The 17,131-nt window shown below is 41.4% G+C and overlaps 1 protein-coding gene across 2 annotated transcripts in view; it reads left to right on the top strand.

Annotated features, from left to right (window-relative positions):
• Positions 1-16,350, top strand: part of RNF144B (ring finger protein 144B) — a 66,634-nt gene extending 50,284 nt beyond the window's left edge. For both annotated transcript variants that reach the window (XM_057424349.1, XM_057424348.1), the window contains exons 3-8: positions 20-124; positions 7,602-7,662; positions 12,714-12,915; positions 14,079-14,223; positions 15,905-15,994; positions 16,192-16,350. In XM_057424349.1, the coding sequence (XP_057280332.1) occupies positions 20-124; positions 7,602-7,662; positions 12,714-12,915; positions 14,079-14,223; positions 15,905-15,994; positions 16,192-16,332 (744 nt within the window). In that variant the 3' untranslated portion in view covers positions 16,333-16,350. The remainder of the gene's footprint in view (positions 1-19; positions 125-7,601; positions 7,663-12,713; positions 12,916-14,078; positions 14,224-15,904; positions 15,995-16,191) is intronic.
• Positions 16,351-17,131: the final 781 nt, after the last annotated feature.

Genomic DNA, 17,131 nt, shown 5'->3' with positions numbered 1-17,131 from the left:
TTTCTTTCCTTGTTTTTAGTGCCTAAAACAGTACGTACAGCTGGCAATTCAAGAAGGTTGTGGATCTTCTATCACATGTCCAGACATGGTATGCCTGAACCATGGGACCCTACACGAAGAAGAGGTACCAATACTTTTTTCTTTCTCTCTTTTTTTTAACATACCTGCCCCCCCCCCAGTCTTCTTGATATCTACATAACGAATATGATCATAAACTTTTTCCTCCCTTTAATTACCTTTAATGAGCTTTTGGCAAGAAGCCTGACTGACAAGAGGAACTAGAAACAAACAGATGTTTTTCAAGGGTTTTGCACTTTTCCCTCCATCTGTGCCTTGAGGAAAGGCTTACTTGGCATCCTGACAACCTCTGAATTACCCATGCAGGTGACTTAACCAGAATACCCTGTATCCCAGAATTGCTGAGCCTCCATTACTGTTGTCAGTTAAATCAGATTTGATTTGAGTGCAAACACTGTAATTCTTGCACCTCTTGTAACTCAAGAGCAAGAACTCAAAGTGATGGGCCAGAATTTCTTCATGTGTGTTTTTAGTGGTCTGCAACAACCAATTTGAAGTCCAATATAAACATACAAGACTGTATAGTTATATAGAAAGAAAGGTAACTGCACAGCACTGGGTGGAATTTCTTAAGACATTCAAGTGTCTTCACTCCCAAGGCAGATACGGGACAGGTTGAGAGCTCAGAAGCTAAATGAGGTTTAGGTAGGGCTTTTTGCACATCAGACACATGCACAATCAGACACATGCACTATCTTCCAGTGTAACTGGAAGATTCAGTTTCAAAGTTGGAGGTGGAAAAACTGGAGGGGAAATTGTGCTCTTCAGACCTTCTTGCACCACTTGGGACAGTGAGGCCCAAGGGGCTTTTAGATGGCTCCTAACAGGCTGCCTGATGGCTTTCGCACCAATGCTTGAACAGCCTCCTGCCTGATTTAGGGATGGTGTAAAGTTGCTGAACTGTGTTTAGCACCAAGCCCATGATGTGGGAGAAGCTGTTGGCAGCGTGGCTGGAACCCTAGTAGGTCCCAGCTGTTCTGTGCATCTAGAAGGCCACAGAAGACTGTGGACAAATCTGATGTTGCCCTGCAGCTATTCTTGCTTTGTAAACCAGGTAGGTGCCTGCTGGGCCTGAGAACACACGCAGGAAAAGAAGACAAACCAGGAAAAAAAGGTGGTTAAGGGATTGTAGCTAGTTTTGCGCATTCTCTCTGCATTTGTTTGCAGAGACAAAATTAAAGAGAATCAGGTCTCCATCCCTGAACTGAAGAAAAGCAGCTTACCTTCTTGGTTCCCTTGAGCCCTGTGACTACAGATGACATAGGTGTGGTAGAAGTATATAATCTTATTAAAATGCAGTCACAGGCAGTGAAATTCCCAATACCAAAAATGCCTATTGTTCCGGAAGAAAATCATGATCTCCTCTCCAGCATACCTTTGAAACACCATGCTTAGCTGAATCAGGTCCTGGGAGTTGCAGCTATGTTTGTCATGGCATGCCAGGATATGGTGGCACTTTTCTTTGGCTGAATACAGCGATTGTGGAAAGTAGCCAGCTGTTTCCTTTCCTCCTTCTGTATAGATACTGAGAGGGCGTAGCAATGTTCCTTCTACCCATCCCACCAGGTTGGGGGTTTAGTCTTGAAAACGTGTTTTTTAAAGAAAATTAACAAATGGTAGCATTATGATGCTATAGGAATTATAGAGATATATTTCCCCTTAGTAAAGCAGGAGAAAACTCCAGGGCAGGTATAAATGAACCATTAGCTTAATCCTAGGGTGTTTTCTGGGCTGAAGGCAGAATGACTAAACAGCCCAGATGTGCATTAGTATCCCATGGATAAATGAATGTTCTGATACTCCCTTTTGGCAATGTGCTTGAAAAACAGACTTACACTTGAAAAGCAAACAGGCACCCAACCTGATTAAAATGAACTGCTCATGTATTTTGCCAAACTCCTTTCTTTAAGGACCTCCCTCCCCCAAAAAAAGCCCCAAAGGAATGATAGAAAGTATAGATTATCTCTGTTAATAATATGAAAGCTTAGTATGTAAACTGCAGAGTGTGTATGAGCACTCTGTATTCTGTATTGGTCTTTTTTTCAGCTTTGTGTTAGCATCAGGGTTTTGAAAAAATACTTTCCATGTCATGTCCATTTCAGACTCTGCTGTGCCTGATGTTTCCCAGGTACCATTACAGTTTGGAGAAAACATAGCAGTTCAGACTGTCTTTGCCGTGGACATGGTGTTAAATTGGTTCCTAAACTTTGGGCTAAATTGTGTCTGTTAGCTAACATGGTTGTTTTGTTTGCTTTTTAAATGCCTTTTGCCCTTGCCTGTGAAGGTGAATTTAGACATAATTTGAAGTGAAGGAAAGCCTTTTAATTGACTTTGGTGTATTTTGGATTGAACTCGATTCAATGAGGAAACTGAACAATTAATAAAAAAGCTTATAAGTAATTCATAACACATTATATCTATGAAGGTTCCTCTGCCTCCCTCTCTCAAGGTCTTTATTCATACTGTATAGAAAATGTTGGGAATTCAGGCTTTACTTTGGGTCTTTGTGCCTCTTTGGACCTGAGAAGAAAATGTTCCAAAAGAACTTAAAATGAAGAGTCATTTAAACTAGAAATGTACTTTTCAGTGCTTTGAAAATATGTATCCTGACACCCCTCTGTTTGGTTGTGGGCTTGGTTTTTGGTTTTGTTTTGTTTTTTACTTCCAACAAAACCCAGTCAAAACTGGTACATTTCCCAGCAGTACTTTTTTGTTTTGACAATAATACATTCAAACAGAAGGAACTGTTCCACTGGAGTGCAGTCTTAGGTCAGATCTTGACCTGTTACATCAAGATAGCAGCTGCTTGTATTATAGCTGGTTTCAAGTAGAAATAAATGGGTGTTGGTGGTGGGAAGGCAATGGTTTTGGTACAGACTCTGTTTCAAATAGCTGGTTACACAAAAAAAAAGGGAAGTTTAAAAGCAATCTCATTAAACAAGATGTTTGTCCTTTTAAGCTCTAATAGTATGGTAAACAAAGATGATTTGGATTCCTTCCTGGCAGCAGAAGGTAGGAGGAACATCTTACGTTAGTACAGTTCTTTTTAGCCATGCAGATTTCTGTCTAGAATATTCCTGTCTCTCTTGGGAATTTGCTCCATTGATTTCATTGGACCCTAATCTAAATAAGGGGTAATTTATCATGGTTTGAAATGGTTTTGTTTGGTGCAAATCCAATCACCAGTGTAAACTATGAATCGGGATAAATCTCAACTGCAAACAGGGATTTCTAATGTAATACTCACTCGGATAATGTCTGGGGAATTGTGCTTTGCTCTTTCTGATTCCTGTATTGTTTTGAGGCTTATAGCATTGATGCCAATGATCCATGTATACATAACCTGATCCGGATTAAAACAAGGCAGCAAGCAGTAAAGGAGTTACTGATTTGGGCTGTCCTTTTGTGTCTTTTGAGAATTACCCCTTTGCATGCAGTGCAGATTCTGCTTATTGTCACTCCATCGGGGTAGACTATGATCTGCACTAATACTAACCTGACAGAGGGTTGTCAGCACTTCGTAAAGTGATGCTGAAATGGGACAGTGACCCAGATCTTAGAACTCTTAATTACGCTCTATTCCATGCACGGCTGAACAAAAATCCCGTTGGGTGTCAGTTTAAAATAAGAGTTTTATTTTTAATTTGAAAATTGGTTTACAATTTGCTTGAGGCAATTGAAATGGTAAAATGAAGAGGAAGCTGAGAAAATGTTGCAAGCCAACCTGTCTTTTTCAGGGTCAAAATTACAATTTTGGTTCTTACTTACTCGTTTTTAAATAAATCCAAGCGGAGCAAATGAGAGAGTCTTAATTTTGTTTTTATTTGCCACGGAGTAAGAGAAGAGCACCTTAATGGACAAAATGAATAATTTAATATTTCATTATGACTGTAGTGAGCGTGGTAACTGGTGAAGAAAGGTGTGGGTGTAATTTCTAACAATGAAGAGTCTGAATTCCCATGCCCCTTTCAAAAGCAAATCACCGCCCAAGTTAAAACTGTTTTGCACTCCTTGCAAAGCCAGGCAGTGCCCATGTGACTGGGACTTTCTCAGAGGAGGGCAATGCAACCCCTTTGCAGACAGCCATTGCTGCTGCCAATGCATGATCTGCCCTTGTATATCTGCTAAAGTGAGAAACGGGGAAGCACTTGTACTGGTGAACTTCCTTGCCTTGGAATTATCAAGGTTTGATTCATATGGGTGTGAAAGGAAGTAAGATCTATTCAGTTTTCTTGATTGCCTCCTTGCATCTCCCTTGAAGGCCTGAGAATAGGTGGAGCAGTGATTTTCCCTTTCCACTGTGGTAGCCAGCATTTGAAAACAGGGGAGTTGTTCTTCCTTGGCTCCTGGTTACTGCACTGCCTGGGTTACAAGGAACACTCTGCCCCTGTGTAAACTGAACCTGATTATTTCAAATGCTTTCATTTTCCTTCCTTTGCTCTTTGTCTCGCATAGTAACAGGGCCCTGGTTATCGCACCACATTGGGCAGCCTTTTTGGACACTTGGCACGGGTCCAGCTGGAGCCTTTTGTGGTAGCGAACCTTCAAAATTTTGCTTTTTTTCCATTGATATTTTTACTTCAGGTGGAAGCTGCTGCTGTTAGCGAGAGCTCTTACACGTTCTTGTGCTCTATAACAAGGGTATTTTAACTGCTTGTGTTGTTAACAGGGTATAGAAAACCAGAAAACCTACTTCAAGTCCCAGCAGCCTGCTAAGTCACAAATCAACATCTTCTCAGGAGAGAGTTCAGAGGAGTTCTTGCCTCTCATTTTCTTCATAGGCTTTTATTGTAACCTTAACCCAGTATTAAAAAAAAAAAAAGAGAGGGAGAGAAAAAAGACCAAAAACTTGTCCTGTAGCATTTCTGGCTACATTGAATAGTTTCATGGCCTAGAATAAGAAATGTCTGCTTTCCGACGCGCTTATGGTCTTTCCGTCTTGGCCCTTTGCCACCTGCTGGAGTGCTGGTTTGCTTCTTCCCCAGATCTACATCCTCTGTCTAGCCCAGAAGTGTGTGTGATTGTGCAGAAGAGGAGGTGTTTAGGATGGACTCCTGCACGGGGGTGGAGAAGTTGTATGGAGAAGTTGTATGAAGATGAACATTTAGACTCTGACGCCAAGCAGAAGATAAAAACCTAATCCCCTTACCATGTTTACGGCTGTCCTCCTCAATTAAGCATAAGTGGGATTAAGTTCACTCAGGAAAGGATTTGCTGGGTGTTTTTTGGGACCTGATACTCATTTTTCTTTTTTTTTTTTTCAATTGAATTTGCATGTACAGCTTTGGTGTGTCCCCAATTTCAGGCAGCAGCAGAAATTGTGCATTCCTGTCTTCTTTCCTAACGATGTTAAACCTGTGGGAGGCTTTGGCTCAGCCCTTCTCAGGTTGATCTCAGTGTGGGTGTTACTGGGGTCTGATCTTTCAAAGCCTGGGGGAGTCAGTGCCACTGGTGTGTGTTCAACACCCAGAGCTGTATGCAGGGATGGGGGACCTGAACTGTGAACAGGGTACATAAGAAGAAGAGTGGAGTTGGTGAAACCAGTGGGAAAGGCTTTCATGGTAAAGCCAGGTTTCCAGTTGGAGAAAGGAAGGCTTACAGTGCTGCCTCTGCTTCCTATTGAAATCTGCAGTGACACTCCTAACTCCACTCCCACTGTAATCGAAAAGGCTGATTTTTATATGGGAAGTTCTGGGCTCGATAGAGCTGCTCATGGAAAACTGTTTGTTAAAAGCAAAAGCAAGCACAGAAAGACCCCAGACAACTAAACAATTCACTCAAGTGGCTCTTACAGCATTGAGATGCACTGTTTTAATTTAGTCGTAATGAAGGGAAATTTCAAGTAGTTGCCAATGCTCACCCAGCTAGAGAAAAGCAGTGACTTCTTTTGTTTTCCAAACTCCATTTATATTTGCAGCTGTCCTGTGGAGAAGTGGGCAATACTGAAATAATGTGTCTTGTGGATTTTATACAGCTTTGCTGGTTGTCATCTTTGCTGAAGCTGCTGAGCTTGACTCTTTTCCCCCTGTTTGATTGTTACTTGTTTTCCAAGGGTGTTACGGCTGATTTCTGATGAACAAGTGAAGAGTTTGCCAGGAAGCACTCCATGTCTTGCAATCATACTAATGTAACATTGTTTAGACATGCAAATACTTTCATACTAAAAATAGTTTACACCCTGAATTCAGAAATTGAACAAGGACAGTACTTTTGACCCAGGGCTGTCTTGCTTGACTAAGAGTATGCTTTGTTCAGATCTGTTTGTGTTTCCCATTGTGATTTCTTCAAGTCTTTTAAGTGTCTTTGAATACTTAAATCTTGACATCAGATAAATGATCCAAATATCTGCTTCAGAATGCAATTTTAATTCCAATTGATTTGATGTGGATATATTATTTTCTTTTTTTTCCATCTACAAAAGCAAATTATCCACAGCTTGATGTTGAATTATATATTGGATTTTTTTTTTGCCTTTGTATTTCTTCTCACAAGTGCTGTGTCACACATCCCAGAAGGATAGCAAGGGCCAATGTCCACTTCACTGAGGACAAAATTTTGCCTTTTACAGTAATATGAAGGACTATGTTGGGATGCTGGATATGAGGTTTGAGAGCCCTTCATTTTGAAACTGCCAGTTCTGCACTATCCCACAGTGCCTCAGATGATGAGGTGCTGTATTAGTATTAGTCTAGGTTTATTTTCAATAAAAGAGAAATAGATTTTCAGTGCTGGTACAATATTACAAATGAATCAGATAAAGAGAATGATCTGAGTCCAACAAACATGTGTCTCCTGAAATGTCTGTAAAGTTTCTTTGAAGCCCTCCTTACCTAGTATGCAGGTTTGTTTAAGGGCTTTAAATAGGGTGCTTGGTTTTCCTACATAGACTGTTAATTGTCTTTCAGGCTGCTAGTTTAATTATGGTAATGTATAAAATGTATCAGCAAAGCCTGTTTGTCTATGTCAGCTAAATTTGTTAACTTCAGTTCCCAGTGGGCTGGTGCATGTCTAAGTCAAATTCCAACAGCGGTGCATTAACCATCTCAGCCCAAAACCCATGAAGTGAATAAAAAATGGAAACCGAAGAGCTAAGTGACCCCTGCCATTAAGGCTGAGGAACGAGGAACCATTCATTTGAGTTATATTCTTGTGCGTGAACAAGAATACTGCAGTCTAGAAGCCTGGCAAGCTGTCACCCTTTGTTACGTTAAACCAACATGAAATAAGACTGAGAAGCCTGAAGTAAATAGAGAATCCACAGAGAAGACTTTCCTATGCATAGTAAAAAAGACATGGCCTGAACTACTGGGCTGTGTTGCTGAAACAGGAGAGATCAAGAGCTACTTTAAATTTTGGAAAAGGAAGCCAAGGTATAGAGGAATGTGGTGGTGAAAGCAAGCAGGGAAAAGTGGTGGATTGGAGAGCTGGCTCAGCTGAGCAGGTTGTGTAGAGCAGAGTGCTTATTAATTCTTTTCAAGTCTGTGTTTCTAATGTTTTTCCTGTGTGTTTGTTTCTCATTTCAGATTGCCTGTTTGGTGCCGGTTGACCAGTTTCAGTTATACAAGAGACTGAGCTTTGAACGAGGTGTGAACCTTTCGGTTTCTATTACCTTCCTTTTTAACATGTCAGTGGAGGCAGCAGTATTACATACTGCAGAGACAAAGCCTGTTGGGCAAGTTAAAGAAGAGACAGAGAAGATACCTTTGTTCTGAAAGAGTTTAAGAGCAATCACTAGGTCTGACTGTGCTCCATAGACAATTTTTTAATCTATTTTTTAGTTTATTTTAATTTTTTCTGAAATTATTTTAGTGAAGCAGAATCAACAGACTGGTGTCTTACTGAAATGCCACAGTTTTACTGAAGCTCGTGGGCAGCACCTTCAGATTGCATGCCTGAGGCTCCATTGTTCTTCCTGCAGCATGCTTATCCTGGGTCTTTGAGGTGGTGATTGTAGTGTTAGGACTAGACAAGGTGCTAGAGGCTGGTGCAGGATGCACACGGTCCTTTCATACATCCACAGGGATCTTCAGAACTTCTGGGGGAAACAGACCCTGCAGTTTGATATGGGTTTTTGCCAAAGCTGCTTGCTCCATGCAAGGAGCTTTTCATATGTAGAAGCCTCATGTGTGCTCATCTAGTGTATTTTATTTTTCCTGAGGGATAAATGAACCCCTCATTACTGAGTAAGGCCCATTAGTAAAGAAGTTTGAAACTGAAAGTGTTACTGGGGCCCAGCTTTCCTATGCCAGAGGCCGGCCTTCTGCTTCAGAAGAAGGTTCCTTGCCAAGGCTGAAGAATAAACTTGCTAGTCAGAAAGACGAGGTCCCACGCTGGTTTTAAAGGCTGACACTGACTTGAAAGCCTCAGCTAGAAGCTGCAGTGTTTTTCAAAGAGCTCACTCCATGGTGGCTTGCAGGGTAGTGTATCTGGACTGATCTATTGTGACTCTGCCTGTTTTCAAACTTTCCCTGAAAGACTATTCGTGTTCTCGCTTTACATGCATGCCTAGATGCAAATAGATTGGGAACACCTGTATAAAAATGCAGGAGTTCATAAAAGTGAGGCACAGTAATGCACTTGGAAAGATGGTCATGTGGAAGAATAAGTGGGTTTTTACAGAATTTCGTTTGGCATGAGTCATGGTGAATGATCACGAAGCACAGAAACTGCAGCATGCCCCCGAGTTCATGGACAGATGCAGATTGTAGCTGTGATTTGCAAGCACTCAGGCCAAAAAAAAAAAAAAATTTCCATACCCTGCTTTATTTTTTATTTCTCTCTCCTATTTTACCTCCTTCTTGTTTATCCTTTATTCCTTAAGAAGTCCCTCCAGTTCAGAAGCCAAGCAGTGGCTTGTCTAGAGCCCTAGACAGGGGAAATCAGAGCTTTTAAATCACCATATTAAAGCAATTAAGAAACAGACATTCTTGCAATACATTGATCTGTTTTATATAAAACCTTTTTTTAGCTGAGGTCTTGAAACTAAGGATTTCCTGGTATCTCCTCTGTAACTAGCAAAGCTGAACTCATGATCTTTTGTCCCATTCCCTGTTATATCTCTTTTCCTTTTTTTACTGCCTCCCACACACAGAAGCCTGAAACTTGTCTGTTTTTAAAATCCTCCTTTTCTTTCTTGCTTAAATCTGGCAAATATTCCTCCACCTCCGTTACCTCTTTTCTAAGATCTGTCCTTTCTCCTTTATGATGAGTAAAAACTGGCATACCAGCAGCAGGCTTATACATAGCCTTTTTGCCTTGCCTATTGGTCACAGCAATAAATCTAGCGTACTGATTCCTGCTAACTAAAGCTCTGACCTGGACACCAGCCTAATCCAAATCCTGGCTAAGACCTTTTACCTGTCCTGGATTTAGCCCTGTTCTCAAGGCTGACCTTTATGGACTCATCAGTTGGACTTGGCTTATTAGCTTCTGGTGGCCTGAAGCTTGTCCTCATACCTGACCCCAGCATGGCAAGCCTGCATGCCCTGACCAGTGCCAGCCAGCACTGGCCTGAGAGTCTTTTTCTGAAACCTGCAATAAACCTTGCTGATGGCATCTGCTGGGGCTGAATTCTGACCCAGAATCTGCCCAGGGACTCCCAGCAGCAGAGATCTGTTGTGTGTCTTGTGTCTGTGTCAGCCTTAGTGCAACCTAGCCCTTTTCAAACATGGGGCTACAGAAAACCCAGGCCTCTCCTCTCTTAAAATAGACAGGTCCTAGGGTATCCTTCATGACTTGCTCTGATCAACAGAGCACTTTATTCAAACTCTATAGCTTCCTATTTTAGACCCTTCTTCTCTCAGCTTTATTCTGTTGAGATATGGGATCTTTGCTTCAGCACTCCCTTTGCTTTACTAGAAACGCTTCTTGGGTAAGTCAGAAGACTCGCTCTGTAGTGTTTGCTTACCAGTGTTGAAGTGATTGGTAAAGCCAATGCTTCTCACCCTTCCAGACATTTTGTATTGTGAGATGAATTTTGAGGAAAATTTTGAAGACCTGAAGAAGGGCTTATACATCCAAAAGCTGTTTTTCCCATCCCCCATGCTAGCTATTTTGATAAAAGAGATTTCTTCTCCATTTCCTTATTAAAAAAAAAAAAAAAAGGCAAATAATATTGGGTGAAAAAGTAGTGAGAAGTAACTGTTATCCAGTTGTATATCTCTGTACATTTGCTTGGTTCAGTAAGGACTGCACTGAAAATATTGTCTTGTGGGTTTTGTGTTCTTAGAATGCAAATGTTTTCAGGCTTAAAAGCAAACTCTCTTACGTATCTGTAACTTCTCTGCATTCAGTCAGGACCTAGCCACAGAGCTTCCATGCAGCATATTTTAACAGAAGGAACAGGAATTACTCTGTGTCTGTTGAGGAAGGGGTTGATGTGGTCATCAGAAGTAATGAGGTAGAGGAATAGGATGTGGTTAGGACACATGCATTATATTTCTATTTTTGTGACAGTTGCCCAATAGACCAGGTGGTAGATGATGAGGATCTCCATTTTATGCCTGACCAAAAAGTAGTCCATTTTAAAAGGAAGTGTTCCTAATACTCTGTGAAAGGCATAGGCTTCATCCTTTCATTGAGTACCTCTCCTGAGCCAGAAGTTCTCCTTTCTTCAGGGTGCTGTCTTTCCCTTGTCTGTCTCCCACCTGCTTGCTTGTATGTCTTGTGAAAACTGGCCCAATTCCTGCCTGCTATTGTCACTGTGTGGAAAGGCTTTCCTCCTGAGAGTGGAGCAAGTGTGTCTTAACTGGCTCTGGGGAAGCAAGGGAAAGGCTTGGGAGAGAAATGCCCCTAACCAAAAGATGGAGAAGCTTGTCGCAGCAATGAGATAGCCTCTTTCCTTTTTTTTTTTTTTGGGTGCTCCTTTTTATTTTTTTCTGGTTTCACTTTTAAGCCATGATAAACCAAACAGTATGAGGCAGCATGGATTGCAAAACACCATCTGTAGGTTCTTTGTAAAATGGAGGAAGTGGAAGAGGAGGGAGTTTCATCTCATGCATTACATCTTGCTATAACAAATTTGTAAAAATCAGTAAGATTTACAAGCCAGCTCCCCTCCTCCCAGTGATGTTAAAACCAGACATCCTAGCTTTCATCCAAAGCCAGGACAGGAGAAGTTAGGCTTCCAGAGGTATGTGAGGCAGCTGTCTGTGGGAACTGCATTTTATCTCGTTTTAACTGCTGTTTATCAACAGAAAGCATACAGAACCTACTGTGTGTAGACTTAAATGCAATAGCCACTCCTAGGCCATGGTCTTGACTAGTTCAGAGTTTCTTTTAAGAGACACCAAGGGAAGCTACAGAAATAATGATTTCTCAGTCAGGACACTACTTTTTAAAAGTATATAAAAATGAAATATGGCTTGTACTGCCCATCCTTGTGTCTCCCTTCCTTCAACAAATGAAACTGCAAACTGTTCCAGCTTTCATTCAGTACAAACCAAAACGTTTGTTTGGCCTGTGGGGCAAAGGAAGCACATGTAAGAGAATAAGAGGAAAGAATGCAACAAGTTTGTGAAACAGATGGAGGTGGATGGTACAGGTGTTTTGCTGGCATTGCCTACAGATGACATGACTGGGGCATCTGCTAGATAGTCCATCCGCCAGCTCCCTTCACTCTGGGTTACCAGCAACCTCCTGCAGAAGAGCAGTACAGGCCAGGGGAATGTGCATAGGAGGAAGTGCCTTCAACTGTTTTAGCAAAATTTGCCAGAGGACATGTGTCTGTGGCCCTTATACAGCTTTTTGTTTCAAGTGGGACATTTTATCTGCTGGAGGTACATTGTAATGGCTTTGGCATCTCACGGTCAGGGATTTCTACCTGTTTCTGAGACATACCCTCCATCTACTTGTTTTCAGTGGTGGTACCAGAGAGCTCCCAGTGAAGGAGGAAAGGCAGGTAGCTCCTGCAAGCACAACAGCCCTTTTCTAGGGAGGCTCTGTAGGATGGGAGTGTTTGGCTGCACTTCATGGACTTGAGCAGCATAAAGTTGCGCACAGAGTGGGCACCTGTAACAGTGAATGTGTTTCAGCTGGGTTTCTGCTGCAGGTCCAGATTCCTTGAATATATGTTGGGAAGTGAGAGGAAGAATCAACATTTATCATTCTTTGCCATGTCTGTAACTCAGCATCTCCACCCTGAATCTCATGTTGGCTATCACTGTATCTGACAAATAGTGATCATATAATAAAGTGAATATTAATTGGAGTTTGCAGGTAGAGGGGAGGAAATAAGGCATGCAATGTGACTTAACATTAATTTAATCACAGCCCTGCTGTTTACATGAAAGATACTGCATGGCTTGCACGCATGAAAAACATGGGATGGCCTAATGTCACAGAAGATACATTCTTCTCAGGGAGCAGCAGTTAGGTTAATCTTTTGTACCTCCTTATAAAGGCAAAGAATACATCCTGTGTAGTGCATTGCCATTCTTGTGATGCTTCCAGTGCAACTGCCTTAGCAGAGCACAATTGCAGACCTGCCTAAAGAAGAGTAGGCTCAAACGCCCACAGGCATGGTGGCTTCGCCACCCACGTGCAGAACTGGGTCTTGCGTACCTGTCACTGGAATGTCACTGGAATGGGAAGGGGACTGAATAAACAGTTTTATTTCTTTCTCTGATACATTTCAGAAGTCCACTTGGACCCCCGGAGAACATGGTGCCCTGCAGTCGACTGCCAAACGGTGTGCCATATGGCACCAAGCGAGTCGGGAGCACGGATGCTGGTGGAATGCCCATCTTGTCACCTGAAGTTCTGTTCCTTTTGCAAGGAGGCATGGCACCCACAGCACCTGTGCCAGGAAAACCAAATTCCTTTGCTAAATGAGCATGGGTAAGAGGGGAACCCACAGAGGTCACGCTGTCTTTTGGTTCTTTATGGCATGGGGTACTAGCTCTGTGCGTCTCATCAGTTTAATGAAACACCTTCTTTCTAGCTCCTTAGGTGAATCTCCAAGGCTTTCCTTCTCTCCTGGTGTTTCCTAAATTTAAGTCCTGTTTTAATTATTGTTTTAAATGATAATTTTATTTTTTAATACTTAATATTGTTTGTGTACTTGTTTGGGTTGCCACTGACACTTCTGAAAGTTGAAGCCCTCCAGGGCTTTGAATCTACCTAAACAGTTTGCTCACATGCTAGAATTGTGACTTGCGCCCATACAAAAAATCCAATACACCAACGATATTCTAGGATTCTAACTTATATCCTAGATAGGATATCCTATCCAGTCAAGCTTATACTGTGATTAAGAAATCACCTCTGCTTAATATTTATCTGCATAGACAAATCTTAACTCTTAGGCAGAGTAAAATGTCCCATTTTGTGTGAGAAACCTGATTTAAGCTCATACAGATAAAGTTGAATAAGACATTAATCTACAGAAAGAGAGCACTTTTGTATTTAAATTAGATCATATCTCTGGCCATCTGTCTTTGTCTTTAGAATCAGATGACTTTCAGTGATATGCATTCAAAGTTTTCTATAATTTTTTTTTTGCAAAAAAATGAAAGACTTCCTTAAAATCTAAGCATTCTGCTTGCTAAAGACTTCATTGAATAGGAGTTGCCAGAGAGCTCTTGCCCTAACTTTTTTTTCTCTGAGTTTGATATCTGGCTTTAGCGGAGTTTAAGGTTATTTTGCCCAGGCAAGGACTGTTACGAGTTGCATAATCCAGTCTTGTTAAATGAATTGTGCAAGCTGTTTTACAGCGTGCTGATTTTTAATTCTACAGATGATAGATTAGTGGGTGTACCGAGTGGTAGTTTTATGTAGCATAAAAGACAAAGGGAATGGAGTTTAACATTATATTAATAATCTTATACCTAGTAGTGAGTATACCTCAATATACTGTACTGAGCATAACAAGCCTCACACACTGAGTGCATTGAAGACAACAACATTAAATGCTCTGGAAAATAAGCTCAGCACACATTAGGACCTGAATATCAACAGTAATTACATTCACATTTAACTTTAATGTTTCCTTGCTCTTCTAGATCACTTATTGGAACAGAGTCAGAGGCACCAATTAAGCAGTGCCCAGTTTGTCGGATCTACATTGAGCGAAATGAGGGCTGTGCTCAGATGATGTGCAAGAACTGCAAACACACATTTTGCTGGTACTGTCTACAGAACTTGGATGTAAGTGCTGCAGAAAAAAAACACCTAGATAAAGGGTAAAGGGGCTGGGCTTAATCTGAGGCCCTGTACAAACTCTTCATCAATTTATTGATATCCTAGTGAATGTCTTGGCTCAAGTCAGCTCTTGACTTCATTTCTTTCTTCTTGTTCCCCCAGTGTTTTTATTTATATGAATATCTTTTTTTTCCATAAACATTTCTGTGGGTCCCATGCTAGTTTTCTGAGGGAAATGGACCAGACCAGTTGCTTCCTGGAGGTCCATTCCAGCACTACCTTTCTCTGATTCCCTCTTCCAGTGCAGTAGCTAAAAAATGTTTGAGAGCCAGGGAAATAAGGGTCTTACACCTGACAGGTCACAGCCTGTTCAAAGAATGGCATGGTAGTGGGTGAAGGGGGTTGTTTAACTGTAGGGTGAGCTCATATAGACTAGGTCTCCTTTACTAGTCCATCTCTAGTGCCATGATTACTAAAGAGAATGATTGGTTAGTAGGTTTGGCTATAAAAGTATTGGATTATAAACTTGAATTATGAAGTACAGGTTGCTAGTTACTTCTCAAGGGATACCAACTAGTCTCAACTTGTGTGGCTTCAAGTTTCCTATCAGGATTAATAGTATGGGAAGTAATGTGCTCATGTATATTGCAGCTTCCCTTCTTGAAACAGTTGTCAGAAACAACAGTGGGAGTGTGAAAAGGACTTTGCCAGCACTTGAAATAAAATGTTAGGTGCTGCATATCTTTTCTTCTTTGTACTTTGCAGCCAGCAAACAATGAGACTTCCTCATTCTTTGTCCTTCCTTTTCTCAGCATGCTAAACAGGTTTTGCTTAGTGTCAGATCCTGTTTCTGTGTGTGAGCATGCTTTTTCAACATGATTCTTACCGCTTGCCCCAGAGTACATACAGTCCACAATTGCTTAACACTGTGCTGAACTGGAAGACTGCCAGATCTTCACAGACTCTGCAAACATGCCCTTATCAAGTTTTCATCAGTTCAAAATGAGGAAGAAGAAGGAAGCTGTAGGGTGATTTAAATGTGGTTTTTCTAAATATGCAGGGTTACAGGAGCTCCTGGCATAGGTGAAGGTACTACCTGCAGAGCCAAAGAGCAGGGCTTTAAAATGAAAGAGGAAGGAGCAGCAGGTTACAGCACAGCTGGCTAAGGGAGGGTAACACAGGGCATTAGTCACTTTCTAAAGTAAAAATGGATCATTTCGTAAGCATCAGTGGAAAAAGAACAAGGAAACAGGGATTTCTCTTTTTTAATTTTCCTGTTAAGCTTAAGAAGGAAATGTCTATAAGGTGTAGGGACAGCAGGAGAACAGAAGGTAGAAGTACTCAGAAAGATGATTCCTCAGGTTGCTAGTTTTCGGAAGTATCTGCTATTTACTTTGCCCCTTTATCACCACCAGATTACAGATGTGCAGTAGGTGCAACACATATACTTGTGGTTTTTAAAAGTGGGGGTGAAAGGTTCTATAAAATATCTCAGGTCCTACACACACCACACTTTCTGAAACTGCAAAAAGTCTCTCAAGGTAATTATTTGGAAGTGGGATGAGCTAGTCTGCTGGCAGCTGGTAATTTTAACGCAGCATCGGGAAGGTTGTATTTCCAGTCCAGTCTTGAACCTCTCCCTGCAGTACTGTAACCTGTTCTTACAGCTTCTACTTTTGTTTTTCAGAACGATATCTTCTTGCGACATTACGACAGAGGCCCTTGCAGAAACAAGCTGGGCCACTCACGGGCTTCGGTGATGTGGAACAGAACGCAGGTGCGTTCCTAGTCAGCTGAGCCGAGCTCTCATGCACGCAGGAAGCAAAGTGATTTTACCCTTCAGTGAAGGATAAAGATGATTATTTTTATGTTTTTATCTTTCTTTTTGAGATCTCTGCTGTGCCTGTGCATGCATATGTATATTTTATGTACCATGTCAGCTAAAAACATATTATTCACCGCCATGTCTTTCAGGTTGTGGGGATCCTCGTTGGACTAGGTATAATAGCATTGGTGACCTCTCCCTTGCTGCTTGTGGCATCTCCGTGCATCATCTGCTGCATTTGCAAATCTTACCGAAGCAAAAAGAAGAAACACAGCCCACCAACAACCTAAAACTCTGTGTCTCTCTGAGCCTCCATTTGCAGAGCCTATTTTTTGTGAGAAAGCACAATGGTTGTATTTTGGTGCCATACCTGCCAAATAATACTCTTCTACGCCAATTCTTGGGATAAGTGCCTATTCCTTACAGGCTACTTTATCACTAACAAGTCCCAGTGTGGGAAAAGTCTAGATTATCATGCAGTAGATATGGTGTAGGTTTTTGCTTTCTAAAAGGAAAATGGGACACCATTCAGTAGTGTGTACCCTTAAATGAGACAGCTTTTGAGACTGCTAGAACTTTACTATCTTCCATCAGCTGCACATGACTTGATCCTGCAGTATTACTCCACCTGTGCAGACCCAGTCATTACTTTCATGCTTTCTGTTGGTTCTCGGTGACGCTCAGACTCTCAAAAAGTTTGGGTTATTTTTCGAAAGAGGGAGAGGGAAAAGCTTGATTAAGTTCCTTTGTCTGTTAGCTTGTGTCCCATTAAAGATAGCAAACTCTTAAGAAAATATTTTTTGACAGCTTCCTGTCAATTGGCTGCCATGGCATTTCTTTTGGCATTGCAATCAATTTGATTTATGCAATTGAAATCCATTACAGAACTAAAACCCAACAAAACTATTTCTAACTAAGGTAACACTCTCTTTTGAGAGTCTGGACTACCTTGAGAAAGCTGGTATTTTTGTCAGATCAAACATGACATCTACCTTGAAATATCAGAAGTATGCATATTTCCCTGCCATTGAGCATGCCTTTTGTCAGTAACCTGCGAGCAGCAAACTTACGTGAGGCTAATATGTTAAG

The sequence above is a fragment of the Pezoporus wallicus genome, unplaced genomic scaffold (genome assembly GCF_028554395.1).
Source record: "Pezoporus wallicus isolate ANWC-B61680 ecotype Strahan unplaced genomic scaffold, APGP_CSIRO_Pwel_v1 contig_5485, whole genome shotgun sequence".
Classification (NCBI taxonomy): Eukaryota; Metazoa; Chordata; class Aves; order Psittaciformes; family Psittacidae; genus Pezoporus; species Pezoporus wallicus.
This window is presented reverse-complemented; position numbering and strand designations above follow the sequence as displayed.